Source organism: Ctenocephalides felis, unplaced genomic scaffold (assembly GCF_003426905.1).
Source record: "Ctenocephalides felis isolate EL2017-DRISC unplaced genomic scaffold, ASM342690v1 CF-g0.4_SCAFFOLD_03571, whole genome shotgun sequence".
NCBI lineage: Eukaryota > Metazoa > Arthropoda > Insecta > Siphonaptera > Pulicidae > Ctenocephalides > Ctenocephalides felis.
Window position 1 is genome coordinate 28,712,463 of NW_020539725.1, and position 25,544 is coordinate 28,738,006.

The window sequence follows — 25,544 nt, forward strand, 5'->3', positions numbered from 1 at the left end:
TTATTTATATGGTTCAAACAAATATGTCCTCGACATTTTTGACAGTATGTAATAACCGATTTATAAAATTTTTATGAGAACGGATCATCCGATTAGATTAATTAAAAATACATTTTCCTTGTATAATTATAAAAAAATTTCAAAATTTTGAAAAAAATTCTAAATAATCAAAAAATGTCTAAATTATCAAAAAAATCAAGTTTATAAAAAATGTACTCTTGTAAACGTACACATAAGTTGTTCATAAAAAACGCTCGTCCCCAATTTAAAAAGCGCTTTTAAATTTACAGTACGTATTTATAATAAATAATCTATTTGAAAATCTTCAAAACAAATATTGATTATTTTCATTCCTCGAATGTTTAATTACGGTACGGGAAGTTCCAGCAACTTGCCTTAAGGCGCGATGCTATGCGCCCCACTAGTTTAATAAATTTGTTGCATAAATCCTATGAAAAATGTATACATTATAACAAATGAACTGTAGGAACCGCCGATGCCCATGGGTGCATATCCACTACAGAATATATAATAACTTTCTAAAACTGCACCCCAAATGTCAAACGCCTAAAAAAAATAATCAGGTGAATGTCTAAATCAATTTCCTAAACTTTCATAGTATACAATATAATTACCATTATATCATAGTTTGTTAAAACAACTTTTAGGCGTAATTCAATTCAAATGGCGCCTTTAGACGCCATTAGAAATGGTGTCCTTAGACGCCTTTAGAACTGACGCGCCATGAGGATACCGCATGTGCAAAATTCATTGCACAATATCTGCACATTAAACAGCAGCATTTAGACTTCAATTTGGAATTTGGGATAATACATATGAAACCTACGTTATACATCAAGAGGTCGAATATATTAATTTTGTAGGGAATATATCTTATTTTGTATGGAGATTGAAAACATATCGCATTGCCGACCAAATGCCTTTGCATAATTATTCAGAATTATTGTAATAGTATCAAATGCCAAACAAATGTGCTTTGATCACTTACCTTTGCACGTGGTGGTATACATTCATTTGATATGAGCAATAATTGATACAAATGCATTTTCGTTGCTCAAAATCCTCAGATCCGAAATGAATATGCGGTACGTGCAGGTACGATTGCTTGGCGGGAGCATCCATCATTGTGTCCACAGATTTCACCTGTTATAGAATCACTTATAATATATAGTTACATATATAATAATTAAACGACACTATAGTCACTGTTTATAATATCACTTATTGTTAATCACAAAAACACTTAACTATTTGTTCGTGGACATGAACTATTGCTCTCAAACACGTGTAATATATACGCGTCCCGACCCGAACACAATCAAATAATACGCACACTAAAGCACTTGTTGCACGTTTGGCAAACGATGCACGACTGAGTACTTTAACAATTATTTTGCATAGTGTTAATAGTTCTTGCAGATGGCGTACCGTCCTGCAGATGGCGTAAAGTCTAACAATATTCGGCGCCAAATATGAATGATAAAACTTAGTAATACTCGTTGTCAGAACTGCAAAAAGCGGAAACAGGTATATGAATAAACAAATCAACAAAGTTTGGAGTTAAATGGTTTATTGTAGGCATTATATAAAATTATTATTACAGTAGAAATTTGATTAACCGAACTAATTGTTGTCAATATGCATTTGAATATTCAAGTGTATGAAAAATTTGTGTGTTTATTAAAAATAACAAATACATAGATATCAACAAAAATCAAACAAAAATATAACACTTACTTATGTATGTACATACAAATTTCATTATATTAAGCATAAAATATAATATTTAGAGACATATGTGCAGTTGGGCTCGCTTGTAGGTAAGTGGCTAGAACGACTTGACCTGGATCAGGGGTCCCGGGTTCGATGCCCACTTCGAGCAGCCTGTTGTCAGGCAGCAGTGACAACGATTTTCACTTGGAAATATAGATAGCAATATGTTTACAAGTGAAAACAGCCCTAATACGGCATTGCTGCATCAATTAAATGCATCACTATTACAATAATTGTAATAATGAAATTCAGTACACAGAGATGCGACAACTGTTTGGGTTGCCATCTATAATAAAACAAACGTAGTTTGTAAGATATCATCACAACAGCTCATAGAACCCATAAGTTCTGATCGCTGTTCAAATATTGAAAAAAAATATATGTGTATAATGTATGTAATAATATATATATATATATATATATATATGTGCTGTTATTTTGTTTACAAAATGCACTTGGTAATCATGAAATTAGTAGGTAACTAGCTGTAAGTGGAATTCTGTCTTAAGGCAATTGAGGCATCGTGCCTTAAGGCAAATTGCTGGAACTTCCCGTACCAAAAATTATTATTTTTAAAAAAAAAAAAATTTTTTAATTTTTTTTTTAATTTTTTTTTTAATTTTTTTTTTTTTTGAAAAAAAATGTTTTCTTTATTTTGACATATTTTGAAAGATCTAAACTTTTTTTCAAAGCAATCGTACTGCATAAAGACGAAATATCAAACCGCGTAAGCGCAGCGTCGACGTCTAACGCGTAAACATTGGTTACGGAACCCATAGGAATGTAAACCAAAATTATACTTATTGTTTAAAATCTCTATAAAATATCTGATAATTTGATGTGCATATGTCTAATGATCATTTTTGACCGGCAAATGGCTTATTTTTTTACTTTTTTCATTAGATCTCCGAAACCGCTAGACCTGTCTTTATGAAAATTTGATCGGTTTTTCACCTTGTCAATACAAGTAAAATGTTTTTTGAATTATTAAAATCGGACGCTCCGTTCTCTTAAAAACTGAGTTACGTTTTCGTTTCCGCCACTTTTTGCTCCGTATCTTCGGAACGGCTAGACCTGCCTCCGCCAAAAACTAATCAGCACGTCTCCTTATCAATACGAATCGAATGCTTTTCGAATTATTCAAATCGGTTGATCGGTGTTCCCGAAATCGTCGACGAAAATTCGTATCCGCACATACATACACACACATACATACACACACACACACACACACACACACACACACATACATCCATTTTTTCTAAGGTATGCCAAAATATTCAGAAACCTTTGAAACGTCGAGAAATGCAAAAATTTTCATTTTCGATTTTTTTGCGATTACTATACAGGGTCCGGCACTCGAAGTGTAACCAATTTCAAACAGCTCGCGTAGCTGATGCACGTGTACCAACTGTCAGTAAGTTAGCTAAATGATAGTTTAGTCTATTGTTTATAAGCGTACGAAAGAATTTAGTCGACAGTGAACGCGAAAAAAAGAAATCAGTAATGGATTTGAAACATAACAGTGTGATTGCATTATATTTAGCTGGAAAATCACAACCAGCGATTGTTCGAGGGCTCAAACACCTTAAAGTGAATAAAGTTTTTGCTTATCGCACTATAACTCGTTACAATGAAACTGGTAGCATCGCAAAACGTCATGGAGGTGGTCACCAAAAGACTGCAACGTCACATGAGATGGTCAAAAAAGTAAGAAAGCGACTCGAGCGAAATCCCCGACGAAGTGCCAATTAAATGGCAGAAGAACTTAACACATCTGACCGTAGCATCCGCCGCATACTGAAAAATGATCTCAAGGTCAAGCCTTATAAGATCCAAAAGGCACATTATCTTACGTCGAAGCAGCAGCAAGTGAGACTTCAGAGAGCTAAGGAGTTGCTTCGCCTGGCCGAGAGTGGTAAATTTCCGAACATTGTGTTTTCCGACGAGAAAATTTTCATAATTAAGCAATTCGCACACTCTCAAAACGATAGGGTTTACTTGACTGAACGTTCAGACAAGAATTTGAGCCATCGACTGGCCACCAGGAGGCAACACCAGCCACAGATAATGGTTTGGGCCCCTGTAACCGCAGATGGGCGATCTCCAATCGTTTTCATCGAGCCGGGCGTCAAGGTAAATCTGCGATATCATCGGGAAAGTATTCTGAAGGTTGCTTTGAAGCCATAAGCAGATCAACATTTCGGTAGCAGACCATGGACGTTTCAACAGGACTCGGCACCGTATCATAAAGCTCGAGTGAACCAAGAATGGCTGAAAAACACCGTTCCGAACTTCAAAACGTCCGCACAATGGCTCTCAAATTCACCACACGCGAATCCTATGGATTATTCTCTTTGGGCCATTTCGGAGAGCAAGGTCCGAACTAAGGGGTGCATCAGTCTCGAGGCGCTAAAAAAAGCCGTTGTCCGCCAGTGGGCCAAAATACCTGCAAATCACGTTCGGCCAAATGCGATTTGTTTTTGGACCGTCTAAAGGCCATAGTCAAAGCAAAAGGTGGTCATGTCTAGCAAAAGTGAATTGTTTTTAAATTTTGTATTATTTTTACACATTTTGTACTTTGAATCGAGTAAAATTGATTTTCCAAACTGAATTTATGGCTCTTTCAATTGGTTACACTTCGAGTGCCGGACCCTGTAACTTGCCCTACGGGAAGTTAACAAGTTTAATTTGGTTTAATTTGGTTTACATAAATACGATTTGTAGGTATGTACATACATATAAATTGGTCGCGGTTGGTAGTTCGGATAATAGCAATTTCATATAACACTTACTTATGTATGTACATACAAATTTCATTATATTAAGCATAAAATATAATATTTAGAGACATATGTGCAGTTGGGCTCGCTTGTAGGTAAGTGGCTAGAACGACTTGACCTGGATCAGGGGTCCCGGGTTCGATGCCCACTTCGAGCAGCCTGTTGTCAGGCAGCAGTGACAACGATTTTCACTTGGAAATATAGATAGCAATATGTTTACAAGTGAAAACAGCCCTAATACGGCATTGCTGCATCAATTAAATGCATCACTATTACAATAATTGTAATAATGAAATTCAGTACACAGAGATGCGACAACTGTTTGGGTTGCCATCTATAATAAAACAAACGTAGTTTGTAAGATATCATCACAACAGCTCATAGAACCCATAAGTTCTGATCGCTGTTCAAATATTGAAAAAAAATATATGTGTATAATGTATGTAATAATATATATATATATATATATATATATATATATATATATATATATATATATGTGCTGTTATTTTGTTTACAAAATGCACTTGGTAATCATGAAATTAGTAGGTAACTAGCTGTAAGTGGAATTCTGTCTTAAGGCAATTGAGGCATCGTGCCTTAAGGCAAATTGCTGGAACTTCCCGTACCAAAAATTATTATTTTTTTAAAAAAAAAAAAAATTTTTTTTTTAATTTTTTTTTTAATTTTTTTTTTTTTTGAAAAAAAATGTTTTCTTTATTTTGACATATTTTGAAAGATCTAAACTTTTTTTCAAAGCAATCGTACTGCATAAAGACGAAATATCAAACCGCGTAAGCGCAGCGTCGACGTCTAACGCGTAAACATTGGTACGGAACCCATAGGAATGTAAACCAAAATTATACTTATTGTTAAAATCTCTATAAAATATCTGATAATTTGATGTGCATATGTCTAATGATCATTTTTGACCGGCAAATGGCTTATTTTTTTACTTTTTTCATTAGATCTCCGAAACCGCTAGACCTGTCTTTATGAAAATTTGATCGGTTTTTCACCTTGTCAATACAAGTAAAATGTTTTTTGAATTATTAAAATCGGACGCTCCGTTCTCTTAAAAACTGAGTTACCGTTTTCGCCACTTTTTGCTTCGTATCTTCGGAACGGCTAGACCTGCCTCCGCCAAAAACTAATCAGCACGTCTCCTTATCAATACGAATCGAATGTTTTTCGAATTATTCAAATCGGTTGATCGGTGTTCCCGAAATCGTCGACGAAAATTCGTATCCGCACATACATACACACACATACATACACACACACACACACACACACACACACACACACATACATCCATTTTTTCTAAGGTATGCCAAAATATTCAGAAACCTTTGAAACGTCGAGAAATGCAAAAATTTTCATTTTCGATTTTTTTGCGATTACTATAACTTGCCCTACGGGAAGTTAACAAGTTTAATTTGGTTTAATTTGGTTTACATAAATACGATTTGTAGGTATGTACATACATATAAATTGGTCGCGGTTGGTAGTTCGGATAATAACAATTTCATATAACTGAGGTTCGGATAAACGAGTTTCTACTGTAATTTTATAAAGTGAGCCACAAACTGTCAAATAAGGTGAAAGTTTAGAATAATCTATAACTACTTGAGCTAATATGTTCATAGGACGTATACGTATTTTTAACATAAATGTGATGTTAGCGAAATTTTTCTTTAGGTTATAGATGATCTCAAATAAAAGGAAAAGAACAAGTAGCTTTTTAGGACATTTTTGCACTGAGGGCCAGATAAACGAGTTTGTACTGTAATTTTATAAAGTGAGCCACAAACTGTCAAATAAGGTAAAAGTTTGAAATAATTCCATAACTACTTCAGCTAATAGGTTCATAGGTGTATTTTTAACATAAAGGGTGATGTTAGCAAAAATTTTCTTTAGGTTACGGATCTCAAATAGAAGAAAAAGAACAAGTAGCATTTAAGGATATTTTTGCAAAAACAATTAAGTTTTAAATACTAATCAGGTATATTTAATATATATCACAACTACTAGTTCACAATCCTTCTAAAAGTTATTCAATGTCCTATATAACAACATACAGATTTTAAATCAAATAGAAATAAAAAATTTAACGTTAAACCAAATTGATAGAATGGTTTGAAAAGTTATTTTATTCGTATGTTCAATGATAAACAGTTATTACCAATGAGCATTTCAAAATCTTTTATCCTTAATACTGAGTTTAAAAAAAATGCAGTATGTAAGTATAAAGTTAAAGAATATCAGCTTTTTTATGACCTCTAGTTATATAATTCAGTGTTGCCTGATTTAATTTACTTACACTCTGTCAGTTATAACTATGCAATATCTTTCTGTTTTACTTAAAATCATACTAATTCACCCGATATAATATAGATTTTAGGTTTTTTATAATATTATAGTAATTGAATGGATTGATTGAATTAATTCAAATTTGATTAATCTACGAAACCGTCCATGGACATATCGTAGTGTTTCATTTGCTGTAAACTGCAAATGATCCTTATAAAAACATGTTAGATTTTAGTGTGGTATGTTTTATAGAGTAGGAAAATAACTAAAAATATAAATCTAGCTTCTTCAGGTGCAGATGTATCCTTCACACTTTAAGAGCCCAAGCTGTTAAGTTTCTGCAAAGCACGATTGATCAAAATATCAAAATTATTTTGCAACGAAAATATTTCTATCAATTATTATTAGTTATATAACTTGATCAAATGTAAATAATATTTATCACACTTAGTGGCAAAATCTCTGTTAAAAGAGATATGTTATGGTAATAGTATGTTATGGGCCTATATACGTATGGGTTGGTAGAAACAAATTTCTAAAAAGTTATGTATTCGCTGTGCGATCAGGTGCTTTTTTCATGAAACCTAACTTCCACAACTCACAAACGTCAGATAACAATTTTAACATTCACTAATCCACTTTTTGATATCTCTTTGATAACACATATGTGAAGTTAGGTTTTATATGTAAAACGCCTGATCGCACAACTAATACATAGCTTTTTGATAGTTTGTTATTACCAACTCTATAACATACCCGTTACTATAACATATCTAATTTATCGAAGAATTGGCTCTTAGCAATATTTTAACAAATTTCTGTTTGGTTTTGATAATTAAAAACTAATTATGTGTCAATAGAATTTTCCCAGAACGGCGCTCTCACTCTTTAAAAATAATTATTCACTAAACTTTCAATCGGTTATGTGACAAGTTCGAAGGCATCTGATATAGAAAACAATCACTGCAACTATATAATGCAAAGTTTTAGCTCCTGCCCGGCCTTATGTTATTATTTCTAACAAAACACATAAAAATAAACGCAAAAATGAAATGAAGTTCGAAAAGTACATATGTGCTTAATTATGCTCATCTGATCCCATCTGATATATCTACCACACAGGCATCCCACACATAATAACCGGTTTAATTATTTTTTCTATTTTGCGTATCCCACTGGGACTCCGTAGGTCGACGGTATTCGCAAGACCCCATTCCCGCTAATCAAACGTAATCCTAGCATTATTCCGTTCAGTCTAAATGAACAATACGTGTCACCGTTTGTAAGTTAGTTATTTTAGCGAAAGATTTAATTACGCTGCGGGGCGCTTATATATGAACTTGATGGGCCAGGATCACACATACTAACAGGAAAAAGCGCCAAAACTGAACGTTTTTTTGGTTAACTATTATAGTAAATATTTGTTATTACCTGTTTCTAATTTTCTGTAGGCAGTGACAACATCAGCATATGTTGTTGTTCAAATTTGCAAATTAAAACTGTGATTTTGGTTGCTATTGATTTTCGGCCTCGGACAGCTTCATCCCAAGCAGAAGTCATATCTGAAATATTAAAAATAAAAATATATTATCACTGTTCTGTTCTTGAATTTTTATACTTAGTGACAACTTTAGCATAAGTTGCCGTATGTTCAAATTTGCGGATTAAAACTGCGATGCTGGTTCCTATTGATTTCTGCAGCCTAATGCCAAGCTGTAAGTGCTATCTGAAGTAAGTTCACGATTAAAAAGAACCCTTTTCTCGTATTGCTGTACAAAATTAAAAATATAACATCACTATTAGAGAAATTATAATAATAAAGTATATCAAATATAAATAATAGGCTAATCATTAAGTTGTCTTTAAATAGCCGCGTAGTTAACAATAACACCAGTTGATAAAATTCTAAGTTCTGATTGCTTTCAAAAACTACTTCATTTATAAATTTCTTGGTTTTAATTGTCATGTTTCAACTTATTCAAAAAAAATTTTAAATAATTCTTTTGTAATATTTGTTTCCTAAATGATAATTTTCTATAATAATTTGTTTAGAACTGTTAAACTGACTACAATCACATAGAATATTTGTAGATCCTGATTGAGTTCTGAATGTTATATACTCACAATCATGCTATTATTTTTTGTAACCTTTGTTTCTTGGAGATTCCAGCTATACGACCCGGTACGTTGGCGCCCGGGTCTCCCACTGATGCTGTATCTTCAAAATACAGGTACTGAATGTCAAAGTAATTCAAAAATTGCGATATTTGCAACAATCATAGACTAACAATGCATTGTAAAGATGAGAATTTATAAACAAAGCAATTGAAGCAAAATTACAGTTAAATGTTATTATATATAAATATTATTTAAATATTATATAATTATCAATAACTAGTGGTTATTGGAACGTAGTTTAAGGCAAGTTGCTGAAACTTTTTGATAATATCGAATTTATTAAACAGGCTCGACTTTTTTGTAAGCAGGTAATTTTTGTCCGCCTATAGGATCACACAACAAATGCAGCATTTTACTATATATATATATATATATATATATATATATATATATATATATATATATATTTGAACATATTCAAGAGAAGTCTGCTTTTTGATGAATGTGTGGTTTAAATCCGCAATCAATCACAATTAATTTGCGGACGCCAACGCAAGGCGGCGCAGTTGGCACCTCGGCAATCATTTGTTTATACGAAGGGACGCTAATGGATAATAAATATATGAATATAAAAGTACAGCAAAAAAGGTATGTATATATATATATATATATATATATATATATATATATATATTATAACATATAATATAATATACCATTATTGTTATGTAAAAAAGACTGAATGAAAAAAATAGTTATATATTTTTATAACTTAGTTCGAATACTATACCATTTTATCAATTTAATTTGCATTACCTTGTTATGCAACTAATATAATATATAAAATAATATTTATAACCAATATTAATTGAAGTTATAATACGAAGCTTAGTTATAATAAACAATAATAGGATAAATTATATTTTATCATTATTGTAAGGTTTTAATAAGCAATAATATTCATATCCACATATCCATTTACTAGTAGTTAACCTGTTCTTGGTATACACACCTATATATATATATATATATATATATATATATATATATATATATTTGTGTGTATAAAAGATCATATATGATGCTTATTACATATCAGTTCACGCTAGAGCAATTCATGTAATTGGCAATAACTTCAAATATAGGATACGTGAAAGGTGCATGCTTATTTGTCAACGACGTGTGTTTAGGTTTGTGAAGATATAAATTGATATCGATATAACACAATCTATCATATTTATATACCTGTGGCAAAAATAGAAATTATAATTAATTTATCACACCCCTTGCATAAGTATTTAAATTAATCTTTATAGAATTAATTTGCCTATCGAAGTATATATAAGTTATCAAGTTATTAGTGAGCTATTCTCATTTGTACTTTAGAAAACACAGTTATTCTTGAAACATTAAAATTTTCATCGTGAGCTACATTTTATATAAATCGAATTAATTCTGTAAAAAAATATAACTTTTTGTGTTATAGCAAATATTATTGTAAATGATGTACGTCGTTTCTACATTAAAAACTTGATTTCTTGGTTAGAGTAACGATGTATGTATGTTAATTTCAACGCCATTTTCAGGTTAGGTTAAAAGTAAGAATTTGAAATGTATGTACTAATTTGAAAGTATTTGAGAATGTTAAATGTTTGTATATGCGTAATTTTTTCTTAATAATGATTTACAAGTCTTTTAATTATATGAATTTAAATATACCAAATAAAGAATTATATCGTATGAAAAATTGAAAAATTATTGCACAAATCAGATATTGTAATTTCAATGTTTCCTCAAACTATAACTTTATCTAATAAATTAAGAATTCAGAAAAAAGAAATCTAGTATTCGTGAATATTATTATATTTTGCATATACTTTATATGAGACAACATTTTATTTCATTTCAAAAAACTCGGTCAAATATGAAATAGACTGACTGAATGTGATAACATTTAATACGAACTTCTCAGGATATGCCAATGTTTTACAACTATGAACTATGTGCTGCAACTTTTAATCCATCTTGTCATTTACCGCCATAATACTAAAGTTGATAATTCTATTCTCAGGAGACGAATAAATAATTACATCAAACTTTGCGCTTGGCCTAATTTTATATATGAAAGTATCCACCAACTTAACCATTAGAAATACAGAGGAAACCCATTAGGAATAAAAAGTGCAACTGTAAAGAATTTGCATAGTTACACATAGTAAATTTAAAATTTATAAATAGTAAATGATTAAAGTTAGAAGTCTAAACTTAAGTAATGTGCAGTGTTTTATTTGATTTTGCGGTAATTTAAAGAGAATTCTCGATGGATTTGGTGTGAAATTTGATTCATATGTTGTCAAAATTCAATTACAATTATACTGCAATGCCACACTATAACCTTGTTCCAATAATAATAATATCAACCTACCCCATAAAGTTGGAAATCTTCCATGATATATAATGAAACACCGAACGCCATATTTGTGCAGTTCTCCAAGAATAGTATAATATTTATAACAAGCTTTAGATGAAATAAGGTGATAAAAATAATCATGTATAGATTCTGAGAACAAAAGCTTGCATTTTCCCTCATTTTCTATAATGAAGATCTTGTTATGAGAGCACATGTGTTATTGACAGAAAAGCGCACAACGTTGGCGTATGAGTGACAGTTATTATTTTATATCGGAACTTTACTGAAGACATAGATAAGACATCATTTTCAATACAAAATCACTTTTTGAGTATTCGCTTTTGTTGAACAAAACATTGTGGTAATATTTTACGAAAAAACATATTACAATATATGGATCTAGCAATAGCAGAATCCAAATAATGACTAGTTGTAAATGGCATTTTGCCTGAAGGTAAGTTGCATGAACTTCCCGAAACGTGTGAATAATCAACTTATTCAATAAGTATTTAGATAAAGGTTTCGACTGTTATATAAATTAACGTAAAATCGTTCACACTAGATGACGATTTTGCAAAGAATTGAGTCACTGATATTGGCGTTCCTGTTAAAATAATTTATGATCGAGATGAATTGATGATTTGCGAATGATGAATAATGAATGATTTTTCCATCAAACACGTTCGAAAAATATTTTTGATTTTGTTTTTATTTAATAACATACATGTGTTCAAAATTAAACTAAAAATATATAATACACTGCAAATCGTATAATTTGTTATTTTAATAACGCCTAACTTATTCAGTTTTACAAGAACAAACTTTTAATATATATTTACCTACTTGGCAGTATCTGATGCAAAAATAAGAACATTTGTATAAGAAATACTTAAGAGATGAGATCTGAATTAGTCAGATAATAGAAAAAATATAGGTTTTTATAATTATCTACATAAGATATAACAATAATATTTATTTACTTTTATACAAATGAACTTATTTTTATTTAATGTCTTGTATTAAAAGTTCTCTTGACGCAACTGTTTATTTCGCAATATATTAATAGATTATTTTTGCTAAAATATATTTTGAAATATAAATAATATTATTCTAAATATTTTCAAATATTTTGATATTTAAAATAAAGATGATTTGTATGAGTATTTCGATTTTGTCTATTAATACTATTTAATTTAGATTCACTATTATTTAATCATCTAGTTAAAGATGGATTTTTAAAGTCGTCTCACGATATCAATTATTCAAACAAGATCACACTCCATTAGAATGATAAATATAAAACTATGATCTCTTATAACATAACAGCTTATTAATAATATATAAGGCTACAGATTATGAGTACGTATTCTACATTAAATTCTTTAATCTTCGAAAATCGTTCAAAATAAGTGAATTTAATATGAGCTTCACGAATTTTAAGTAACTTTCAAAATAAAATGAGTATATTCGCGGTAAACATAAAACTACTTTGAATAATTTACGCACGCCGTGCTATCTATTCTAATATGAAGTAAAATTAGTTACTTGTAAATCCATCCTTTTATGGTAAAGGTGGTAAGTACATTGGACCCTGTGTTGCCGATCCTTTGAATGGATTTTCATGTTCCTGCGGCCTCAAGAAATTATCACTTGTTGCTTGTGGTTGAGGTGCTTCGAATTTTGGTAATTCGAAGTTCAATTGCGGTTTTGATGACACTTCAAATGGTGACTGTGGCCTTGATGTAACTCGAGAAGACTCGAATGGCGTTGGCGATTGTTGGAAAGTTGCCTGAGTTGGCTGATAAGGTTTTTGTGTTCCCTGAGTTGGCTGATATGGTCTTTGTGTTTCAAGGAACCTATCCTGAGTTGGCTGATAAGGCCTTGGTGTTTCTTGATATGTTGCTTGGGTTGGTTGGTAAGGTTTAGGAGTTTCTTGGTATGTAGCCTGAGTTGGTTGGTATGGTTTGGGAGTTTCTTGGTATGTAGCCTGAGTTGGTTTATATGGCTTTTGTGTATCTTGGAATGTTCCATGGGTGGGCTGGTATGGTTTATGTGTTTCTTGGAAGGTAGTCTGTGTCGGTTGATATGGTTTCTGTGTATCTTGGAATGTTGGTTGATAAGGTCTCTGCGTCTCCTGGAATGTGGCTTGAGTTGGCTGGTATTGCTTTTGGGGCTGGAATGTTTGTTGTGTTGGTTGATAAGGTTTCTGGGTTTGTTCGAAGGCGGGTTGAGTTGATTGGGATTGAGGTTTCTGTGGCTTTGGTGTGGGGTATCGCTTCTTTTCTTGTGGATTTTTTAAAGTTTTCCTCAACCAGGCAGAGTCGATCTTACTGAATGATGTTACTTGCTCGCTGGCTTGGCAACCTAAAATTATATTAACATTTAATCAACATGCATTCAAAACATAAATCATGTAGTTATAGTAGTTAAAAAAAGATGCTACATTTAAAATTTTAATCAACTATAAACGTCAGCTTCATAATATCATGTAAATGTAAAGCGGTTTAGGCGTTCAGTAATGAATAAATCAAGTAAGTTTGCTAAAATAGATCAGTTGTTTTGAATTATGACTCTTAATTAGTTTTTTTGTGATAAAAAACTTGCATATAATCCCAACCGATAGCTTCCGCATATTTGTTTTGACCAATGACAATCGAAAAGGTTTTCAAATAAAAAGAAGTTAATGCGTTTCAAATAATGAATTTAAATTATTCATTTTGGATAAAACAAAATTATTTTCATGTTTAATGTAACATATTGAATTGAATAACAATTTTTGATGTATATCTATATTTATGAGCAAATTCAAATTGATAAAAAATTATTTGTATTATGTGTTGTAAGTAATGTGAGATCATTTAACATAACATATATAAATCCAATAAAATACTAATAATATCAATACACTTTAGCTTTGTAATATTTAGTTTTAACACACATTAGAAAAGTTTAAAAAACCGCGATTTTTGTTATGATGATTTTGTGTTTCTCTGATCTCAATATAATGTAGTTTGACTAAAAATGTACAAGATAGTAATGATCATAGAACTTGGCAGATATTAAATTTTCACGTTAAATAATTCATAAAAACTAAAAAAGACGAATTTACTGAGAAACTCGAACCGTTTATACAACAAGCTACCGGATTGAATTCAATCACAAATTTTTAAAAACGTATTAGAAACGACTTAGAATTAGAAATTTCATGCGTGTGCAGAGAAACATCAGTTATTTTATTTTTTTATTTGTGCATTTTTGCATGGTAATTTGTTTATCTTGTGGCAATTGTTGTAAATAGATAAGAGAACCAACTTTTACAAATTCTGTAAAAATATTTACTGTAATCTCTTCCACCAAACGAAGTGACTGAGATATATTAAGGGGGTATTCTAGTGTAGAAATTAAAAAAAAAATCGATTTTTTTTATTTCATATTTTCAAGGTTTAACTATCTAAGAATATGGGTACGAGAAGGTTTTTGAAAATTTGAATTAATTTCGGAGATATAGGCATTTTACTGACTCGGTCTCCATACTGGTTCACGCTAAACTTTAAATGCGTTTTTATCAGAACAGACTTTTCAGTACTTTTGACACGATTTCTCGAGTTTTAATCGACCGATTTACTTGAAATGTTCAGAGCGTCTTGTTTATGGACCTATCTATAGCCCAAACTAGGATTATCCCTAAATTCCAATTTTTACTATTTTTAAAAAATTCGAGAAACTCAAAAAAAACAACAAAAAAAAAACTTTTTTTTTTCAAACAGTCGCAAATTTGTAAAAAAATTTTTTTGACTCATCGCTAGTTTGGGCGGTTGCGTCATCATTGTAGATTAATATTATATTTATTTTTTGCATTTCCGATCGCTAGGAGGGCTGAAATCATGTCAAGACTGAGGTGCCAATTTTTTGAGACCACCCACTTCATCAGCTGCCAGTTTTTACAATTTTCAACTTTTTCATTTTTTAATTTTTATTTTGTATTTTAATAATATTAATGAACAAGTGGCAAAAAATGGATAGTGAAAACATTCATTGCTTTCTTTTACGACACTTTAAAAATGACCTAAAATTCATCGCTCTACATTAGAATACCCCCTTAAGTATATATCAACGTAGGTATAATTTGATAAATGAAATAAGGTAGTTACTAAATAAATAAATAATTTCCTAAATTTCCTAATAACTACTTGAATGAATGTTAGGAAATTGACTGCTCTATTATGTAGATTAATCATATTCATTATACAAAATTGTAAGAAAAACGTAATACTACTATGTTTGTTAGATGTATACAAATTTTGAAAAAAGTTTTGAAGAAATATCAAAAATATTTAAAACAATACTTATATTACTTTATCTAAAATGTGAATATTTCGTTAAAACGAAAAATTAGTATGTCTATTAAATATTATAAAATTAATATTATTACTCACCGCTATCCCATGAGTAAACGGCTTGCAGATAGTATTTTCCGTCGTCTTTCTCGCAGGCCAAAGCGCTTCCGTAGTCGACTTCGCAGATGTTCTCCTCCCTGTCGGTGGGCCGAGCGCAGAAACCGGATTCGCGGTCGAAGCTCGCGCCAAAGTAGTACGATTTCCTATTTTCGCATTGATTGCTCGGCAACAGATCGATGTCCAGTTTGTGAATGATGCTGTCCTTCAGGTGAACTGCTCGATTGACACATTTGAAAGGTAAAATATCGGTTAGATAAGAAATCGATTCAATAACGGTCAGTGTAATATCAACAGTGCTCTTAACAATATGTGTTATCAGTGACTGCTAATTTTACGAGTGTGGACTATATATTTTTAATTGGTCTTTAACACCGCTAAATATTGCATTAGTAATATCTAACCACTACTAACAAAACTATTTATAAGTATGTACAATATTTTGTAAAATTTGCAAATGTTCTGAGTGTACTGATAGAAGTGTATAAATAAAAAAATTTACAAAAAAGTTATCTGCAATGAGACGGCGACTTATATTCTCTCATGTACTTTTTACCTCGGAACACAAATCTAAAGTCAAAATTGGGGGTCAAACTACAAAAACTGGAGAAAATTAAAAATACGACAATATTTCCGATCTAGTAATTCTTCTGCATGATAATGAAAATCATATAATTTCTATCGTTTTCCTGGCTCTTTTTACCCTAAATGGCTATGGAGTGTCACTTAAATGATCTATTAAATTTTTGATCAACAGTTTGCAAATACATTTTTAAATATTAAATTCAAATATGTTTGAAGATTACTCAGGAAAGCAAATAATAACTGCATTGTACAAAAAAACTCAAGAAATCATTTAAATGAAACTCAATAGTAATTTTAAGTAAAAATTGTCAGGAAATACAAACTATAAGATTTTAATTATCATGCAGAAGAATTACTAGATCAGAAATTTTGATGTTTTATTTATTTTTCTCATTTTTTTTTTGTAGTTTGATCCCCAATTTTGATTTTAGAGTCATGTTCAACGGTAAAAGCTATATTGGGAAACATATGTCGCTCAATAGACATTTTTTTTATTGGCCTGTGTTATTGTTTAGATTATTTTTATGAAAAAACTGAATTATTTAATTGAAAAATGATTACATATTTTTTTCGGCAAATTATTATATTATATAGTTTATTTTATAATATTGATATAATAATTAAATTCTTTTTACACTTCTATCAGTATTTCAGCAATAATTACAATAATCAAATATATAATTAATTGACATATTTTTTGCCGCATTTAATTTGATGAATACTACTTTGAAATCGATGGTTTTTTGATATTTGTAAAAAGGTCAAAAGAAATATTTATTCATTGTACAATAAATAATTAATTATAATACACATATTTAATTATGTAATACAATAATTATAGAATTCCATCGCATCTAATTACTGATAGTATTTTCATCAATTTGGAAAATTAATATTATTAGTATGGAATGTATTATAATGCAGAAAATATGCACTGCGTAATGAAGCTGTACACTATAAATAGGGAAACCACATGTATAACAAATATTTTGTATATAATAAATATTCTGTATGCTATTGAATTAATTTTAAACAAAATTTTAATAAAGAATATACGCCATTGTGTTTGATTTTTAATCTATATAAATTATGAAATTAGTTCATTATGCTAAATTTGAGATTTTTTCAATTTAGCTCTCAATTCAAGCAACAAAAAAATATAGCAAAATTATTCAATTCAAAAGCATTATTTGCTGTTTCAAAGATAAGTATTTTCTATCTACGTCCCTTTCTAATTATAATCTTTAACCAACTAAAACACTAACGCTACAAACAGTGTTAACTAAGTTTATAATAAATTAAATTTTATGCAAAAAACTATCTACTCCTTCAATTTTGCCTCCAGTTCCATAACTCTTACAAACCCACAATTTCTACGATCGTTATTAGTGAATTTTATGCCATTGTGTTACTTTTTGGTGAGCTCTATTTTTTTCTAATTGCAAGTTAAAAATCCGGTCAAAAGCAAATTAGTAAACTTAAAGTTTGAAATTTATTTACCTCAGAAGAAGAAATATTTCAAAATAAATATTTTGATGAAAGTCACTCTTTTCCAGTAAAACTACATTTCCACGTTCGAATAGTTTCTGTAGGTTGTTGAGAACAAACACACCGGTTGGATTGTTTTGTTTTGTATCACAGACTGTTAAAAAATATGTAAGCAATGTGCTCTGTGGAAAAACCTCGGAAAATCTATCGGGAAAAGCATTAGCTCTCCGCTAGAAGTCGAAAAACACATTCTGAGATGGCAGCACGATTTAAATGAAATCCAAAACAAATGCGATTCGCCCATTTGAAAGTGAATTCCAATTTTTTAAATGTGGGTGGTAAAGTATTGAGGCCACATTGAAGAGTGAATATAAAAAACGAGTTTCAATCTGTGATAAACTTGACATTTATTTCACGCTATTTTTTTCATATGATTCATTTATTTATACATAATAAAACCATCGGATCGCAGTGTGGGGATAATTTGTTATACATATTTTACATAGAAAAACAACATATTTAAATTAGCGTAATGCCGTAGGCTACGTACGGTGTGTATAAATATGTAACATCATAAAAAACTGGATTCCTATAGTTAATTATAGATGCATCTGAAGCACACATTAGAGATGAATCTCTTAATGGAATTTAGCAATTAATTACATGAATTTATTATAGATTTTTTTGCCAAGGTCACAAAAATATCTTGACCATGTTGTTATATTATTAAAAATTTCTAATTATTCATAAACATTTCCTACTAATTATCAAAAACTAATTCTAGTATTAAAGCTCTTTATAAATTTTCTTAGGCATAAAAATTCATGTTAAACTCTGTACGAGCTTATACAAGAATATTAATTGATGAATTTAGATCACAATAATTATTATACAATTTTGTTAGGTACAAATTATTTTGGCACACTAATTATAATTTTATTAAAATATTATCTTAGCTCGATATAAACTTTTTTCGAATTATTATTTTAAAGCTCATATCGAAATTATTAATTTTAAAGCTTTCAAATAGTAAATTTATTAGTCGAACATTGTACTGTTTTGTTCAAAATTGGAATGGCAAGATCAAACAGTCTCTTTGGGTTCTGAATTTACTCAACATTACTTTTAATAAATAGAAATTAAAGTATTAAACCAGATTCTGGATAATTCAAAAAACATTTTATGCATATAAGCAAGTCTATATGACAAACTTATCAAAAAATATTGTATAAAATATAATTTAAATTATCTAAATGTGATATCAATTCAAAAATGTTGAAGCAAATTTATTTGCTAACGATTAACTAATCATATTATAAAGAATAAAGTGTAATTTTTTTTTTTAATTTCAATTATCATCAGGCCTGATATCACATCAAAAGAATCTGGTTTCATCTATTCGTTACACCAAAATCGTTCGATTTTCTCGGATTAACAACATTAAATATTTTTTTATCTCAAATAAAAAATATTTAAGTTTAGAAGTCCTACTATAAAATAATTTGTCTCTTTAACACAATTATTATCAAATTAATTAACCTCTACTACCAACAGTCATTACCTTGTAGAGTTTCTTTACCCCATCCAGTAGCCACGCACTTTTTGCTTTCTTGAACGATTTGTTCGGGTTCTTGGTCAGTTTCTGGCACGCAAATGGAACCAATGTGGGTGTCGAATCTAATTGATTTGAAAAAAAAAACATATAAAAGTCATTAAATATAGCATGTTTTAAAATTCAAAACATCGATAATAATATCATGATTGACACATTAATGTAATATCGTTAATAATGATGTCGAATTATAAAATAATTGCTCCCAAAAAAATTATACGTGGGTTAAAGTTGAATGATCGATAGGAACTGATGGCCATAACGGAGATAAGTATTATTTATCGTTAGTTCTATATTAAATTATACATATAGTTTTAAAATTGTAACTGTCATTAAAAAAACGTTAATAACTTCCTTATCATTTCTCATGTTGAAATTATATAATTATCAATAAAATATTGTGAATTTTATACCGAATGGAAAAACAACTACTAAGTTGTTTTTTCCAACATGTCCTTTTAGTATACAATGTCCCTTTTCGGCCGACTATTGTAAATTCATCAAATTTATTGAATGTCCTTTACTGGACAGTTGTGAATAAAAGAGATAAAAAAAATCTCATGTATATATATTCTAATAAAATATTCGAGTTTTGCCAAAATTAAATAAAAATATATAAGGAAAGTGATACGCTTATTTATCAAAACTTTCAACTGTAGATATAAGTATTATTCAATTGAAAATTTATTTATAATTTTTAGTTAAAACTTTGCTGTATTATTGACGGAAACTAAATTATGAAACAGCTTAATTAAAAGTATTTTAATTAGATATAATTAAAAAAAAATTGCGTATACATGATAAGAAATCTGTAATCGTAATTAAAAATTGTAAATTTGAAAGTGTTTTTTCTAATCACATTTTTATGGCTGTATGATTAGTGTATGCATTAATAATGTTGATGTATTGCTATTTATTAATAATATATCAATAAACAGTTATTATTGTATAAAAAAACCTAAATGACCACAAAATTACGATTCCGAAAAAAATATTACTTTTTAGGATGTGCAGGAACTCAAATTGTATTAGTTTGTTTTGTTTATGAGTGTTATAGCTCAGACAAAAAAATCTATTTTAACACGTTTATCTCTGCAATAATATCAAGAAAGTTTTCGCATAGGCCATGGTAATTTTGTTAGATAATTTCGTTGAAAATGGCTCAATATTAAAATTTTAAAATCAATTTTATGATTTTACATACCTCAATTTTTCCTCAAGATGCAAAATAGCGACATCGTACAACAAATCAGTTGGTTGGTAGGCAGGATGGAAAGAAATTGATTTTACTTTCACAATTTGGAATGTTTTTGGTTCATCATCAACTCCCAATTTCCATTCACCTCCCTTGATCAGGACATCGTTGGGGTTCAATCTGGAGAATTATATTGATACATTTCTAATAGACTTGGCTTCTGAATGAACAATTTACGAAGTTTTACTCATAACACATTGAAATATTAATTAATATTTCAATTGCAAATTTTGAAAAAGTCGCTTTCGCTTTTAGGTCAAGAGCTTGCAAATAATATTTTCAAGATGTGCTACTCATCTTGAGAAGCAAACACTTGTTTATTCAATTATTCTCAAAAGCAAAATGTGTAAAATAGTAATGCATAGTAAAACATAGTAGAATCTACTACAGCCTTTTTAAATATGAATTTTTATTTGTAAATTATTTTGTTAGTTCAATTAAAATATCAATCTCATCACATATCAGGGAATTTATTATATATTTACAAAATATTGAAGGTTCTATTTATCCAACACGAGTGAATGATTTTAACTTAATTTTAGTTATTTTTATTACAAGAATTTATTATTTTATTATTATAAATCCAAATAAGTAAAAAAAGCAACTCTTTATTTATCTAATTTAAATAATCTTTTATAAAAATCGTGAAGTAGTTTTATAAAAACATTTGCTAGAATCGATAAATAGTTCATCATGATCAGTTAACGGTTTTTTATTATTCATTTCAATAATAGTGTAAATTAGTAATTTATATGAACAATATATTTTTCTCGTTGAAAATTAAACAGATTTAAACACTACTAATTAATTTGAGACTATATGCAAAATGCAAATAAGGAAAATGATAACTATGAAGACCTATGATAATTTATTTAATTTAATTTAATAAAAGTAGTGTAAATCAAAATTATGTATTTTCAATTCCAAATGTATTGGATATGAACATCACCAATTGCATTCATATGATATAAAAAGCAGACCTAAGAATAATTATGCGTCTGATCAGTAATGCACAAAATATATCGATACTAGTTTTTGTTTTGTTTTTCTTAGTCCTTTCAAAAATCTTAATGCCAGAAAAGCGAATTTTTTCGTTTTCACCTGTACAAATTCTATAAATCGAATGCCAGAAAAATTCTTATTAACAAATCCAATTATATCCCATATATACTATTTTTGTTTTGTTTTTCTTAGTCCTTTCAAAAATCTGAATGCAAAAATAGCGATTTTTTTCATTTTCACTTGAACAAATTCTTTAAATTCAATGCCAACAAATTCTCATTAATAAATCCAATTATATCCCATCGAAAGTATCATCGGCAAGTGAAATTATTCAATACCACAGAAACAACTTCAGCAAATCTTTTACAATTGAATTAAATAAAGCCATAACTTGAAACTAAAAAAACCTGCATGTATTATTAAACAAACAAATACTCATTATGATTGCAAATTTAAATATTTCATACCCATTGACACAATGAGCGGCAGTTACAACAGCATCTTGCTCAACGATAGCACCTCCGCAAAGAAGAGATTTGTTCGTCTGTAAGAGGACCATCGCCTGCCAAGGGAACTCACCGAAAGAACCATCTATTGGGCCCGGACCGATTGGAGAGGCGTTCTGGAAACAAATTACAAAATCGTAATTACTAACAATTCAGATTTGTTTCATTCTATTTATGCAATAGTATGATCGAAATATCTTGAATGGTAATAATAAAATATATTTTAATGAAGATTTGTTAACATTCTTGTTTATCCAATTTTGTTAATCTAGCCTGATTCCTCTAGTTGCTAAAAAATATGCTCAGATTAGATATTTTATTTACTCGCAAACTATATTTTCTATATCTTGATACACAAAAACAATTTTAAGTAATTTTATTTTATATATAATTTATTTGTATTCATTTAAAAATAACTTTATACCGCCTAGCACAATAAAATATATTTACTTTCTTCTATCAAAACCTAATTTACTATGTATTTCTTTGTATTTCTATGTTATTATTGTTGTTATTGTTGTGTTTCAAATTATATAGCAAATAGATATATTTGCAGCACTTTAACACAACACAAATAAAAAATCTATAATCAAAACTAAGCTAAGCTAACCTTTTTAATCTCACCTCATACTTGATAAAAAATATACCAAGTTTAAGAAATATTTTGCCTTATAAATATTTAGGAAAATATGATGAAATAATAATGTTTAGTATAAGCGAGAAGTATTTGTTTTCAGTATATTGCATGAACTAATAAGCTGGTTTATATAAAAAATTAACATCTGTTCAATGGTAATTAATGCATTTTCAGTCATTGTAAGTACGATTACTTATAAATATAAAACAATATTTTATTCACTGTAGAAAACTAGAGTATCAAGTAATATTCAAAAAATATTATTTCATATCTCTGCGCATCTTAAGAACTAAACACTTGTTTATTCAATTATTCTCAAAAGCAAAATGTGTAAAATAGTAATGCATAGTAAAACAAAGTAGAATCTATTACAGACTCTTCAATTTATGCTAAAAAAGTTGAATTGAAGATGTATTTTTATTTGTAAATTATTTTGTTAGTTCAATTGAAATATCAATCTCATCACATTATAGGGAAAATTATAAAATAAAATAAAAGTTATAAATATATTTACGAAAAATTGAAAGTGTAATTTACCCAAGACGAGTGAGTGATTTTAACTTATTTTTAGTTATTTTATTACAAACAGTTATTATTTTATTATTATAAATCCAAATAAGTAAAATAAGAAATTTAAATCTAATTGTTTAATTTAAATAAACTTAATGTAAATCATGAAGTAGTTTTATAAAAACATTTGCTAGAATCAATAAATAGTTCATCATGATCACAATATAAAAAGTTCGATTTATGGTTTTTTACTATTCAATTTAATTATATTTTCATGTTGAAAATTAATTACCAATTAATTTAAAATTATATGAAAAATGCAAATATAAAAAGATGACTGGTATGAAGACGTTTGGTTATTTATTCAATTTAATTTAATATATGTAGTATTGTAGTTCAAAATTATGTATTTTTAATTCCTAATTTAATGGAAAATTACCAGTTGAATTCAGATGATATGAAAAAAAGGCGTAAGAATAATTATGCGTATATCAAATAAATCATTAAACCTACACAAAACCGATCAAAGCGATTTTTAACCAATATTTGACGTCGAAAAATACAGCCTAATCTTTTTTGAATTGTCTAGGTTGGCAATAATTTATTTTTCTAATGTTTTTTTCTAATTAGTAGATTTTCAATTTAACAATACAGAATTTGATCCTATATCAGATAATTGTATATAAATAATTGTGTTTGATGAAGAGAAAGATAAAAATTAAATAATTATTACCGTGTTTCTGAAACCGCAGTTCCTGCTGCCGGTAGCCGAATATTCTGGTACGTCATAACTGCTCTTTGGTGGTTCATTTTGTCCAGAGTTTCCTACAAGTATTTAATCGTAAAATGAGTATAATTAGATAAATGATTAATACACTTCAATTTAATAAAATTCTTTGATCTCAAAAAGTACTTATTTTAAAATCACTTTATAAAACATTGAAAACAATTTTATTACTCAAAATAAAAACTAGTTGGTTTGGTATTTAGCCTTGAGGCAAATTACATGAACTTCCCGATATGTGTAAATAATCGACTTGATCAAAAAAATGTGTAAATAATATACTTCATCAATCCTACTTTAAAAAAAAAACGATAATAATTTTAGCAAAGTTTGACGAATTTTTAAAATTAAACTACTTGTTGTAATAATATAAGGCCGTAATATTACAGTAAGTTCTATAGGACCATGATGTATATCGCCAAAAAAAGTTCCATGAAAATCGGCTTACATTTTTTTTAACAGTTCATTACAAGAAAACGGCTCGGTAGATTTTCACCTAAAATTAATCAGCATCATTCCCAAATGATATCTTTCGAACAGTTTTTGATTTATCAAAATCGGTTCGGTAGGATGAGCTTAAATGTGGACGAAAATTTAACACTTTTTTCCAACATTTAATTACAAGAAAACGGCTCGGTAGATTTTCACCTAAAATTAATCAGTATCATTCCCAACTAATATCTTTCGAACAGTTTTTGATTTTTCAAAATCGGTTCGGTAGGATGAGCTTAAATGTGGACGAAAATTTAACACTTTTTTTCAACATTTAATTACAAGAAAACGGCTCGGTAGATTTTCACCTAAAATTAATCAGCATCATTCCCAAATGATATCTTTCGAACAGTTTTTGATTTTTCAAAATCGGTTCGGTAGGATGAGCTTAAATGTGGACGAAAATTTAACACTTTTTTTCAACAGTTAATTACAAGAAAACGGCTCGGTAGATTTTCACCTAAAACTAATCAGTATCATTCCCAACTAATATCTTTCGAACAGTTTTTGATTTTTCAAAATCGGTTCGGTAGGATGAGCTTAAATGTGGACGAAAAGTTCAACACTTTTTTTCAAATTACAAAGAAACGGCTTGGCAGATCGTTTCACAAAACTGACAAACGATAGTTCTCACCGAAATACATCAAATGGCTTTTAAATTTCTAAAATCGGTTCAGGCGTTTTTGAGAAAACGTCGATCAAAAGTCTAATTTTGACAAATGCCAAAAAGACCATACTGATTTTTGCAAACTTTGACGAATTTTTAAAGCTGAACCAGTTGTCGTAGGGCCGTAATATTTT

At 29.2% G+C, this 25,544-nt stretch overlaps 2 protein-coding genes across 2 annotated transcripts in view; one reads left to right on the forward strand and one right to left on the reverse strand.

Moving 5' to 3' along the window:
• Positions 1-3,549: 3,549 nt before the first annotated feature.
• LOC113385894 lies at positions 3,550-3,984 on the forward strand. Its single transcript, XM_026623717.1, has one exon. The coding sequence runs from the start codon at positions 3,550-3,552 to the stop codon at positions 3,982-3,984; it is 435 nt and encodes a 144-aa protein (XP_026479502.1).
• An 8,689-nt stretch (positions 3,985-12,673) lies between these two features.
• LOC113385228 overlaps positions 12,674-25,544 on the reverse strand; it is an 86,673-nt gene continuing 73,802 nt past the window's right edge. Inside the window, exons 12-17 of the mRNA XM_026623060.1 lie at positions 24,201-24,292; positions 22,282-22,436; positions 20,762-20,932; positions 19,507-19,622; positions 15,855-16,088; positions 12,674-13,782 (exon numbers count right to left, since the gene is read on the reverse strand). Of these exons, the coding sequence (XP_026478845.1) occupies positions 12,980-13,782; positions 15,855-16,088; positions 19,507-19,622; positions 20,762-20,932; positions 22,282-22,436; positions 24,201-24,292 (1,571 nt within the window). The 3' untranslated portion in view covers positions 12,674-12,979. The remainder of the gene's footprint in view (positions 13,783-15,854; positions 16,089-19,506; positions 19,623-20,761; positions 20,933-22,281; positions 22,437-24,200; positions 24,293-25,544) is intronic.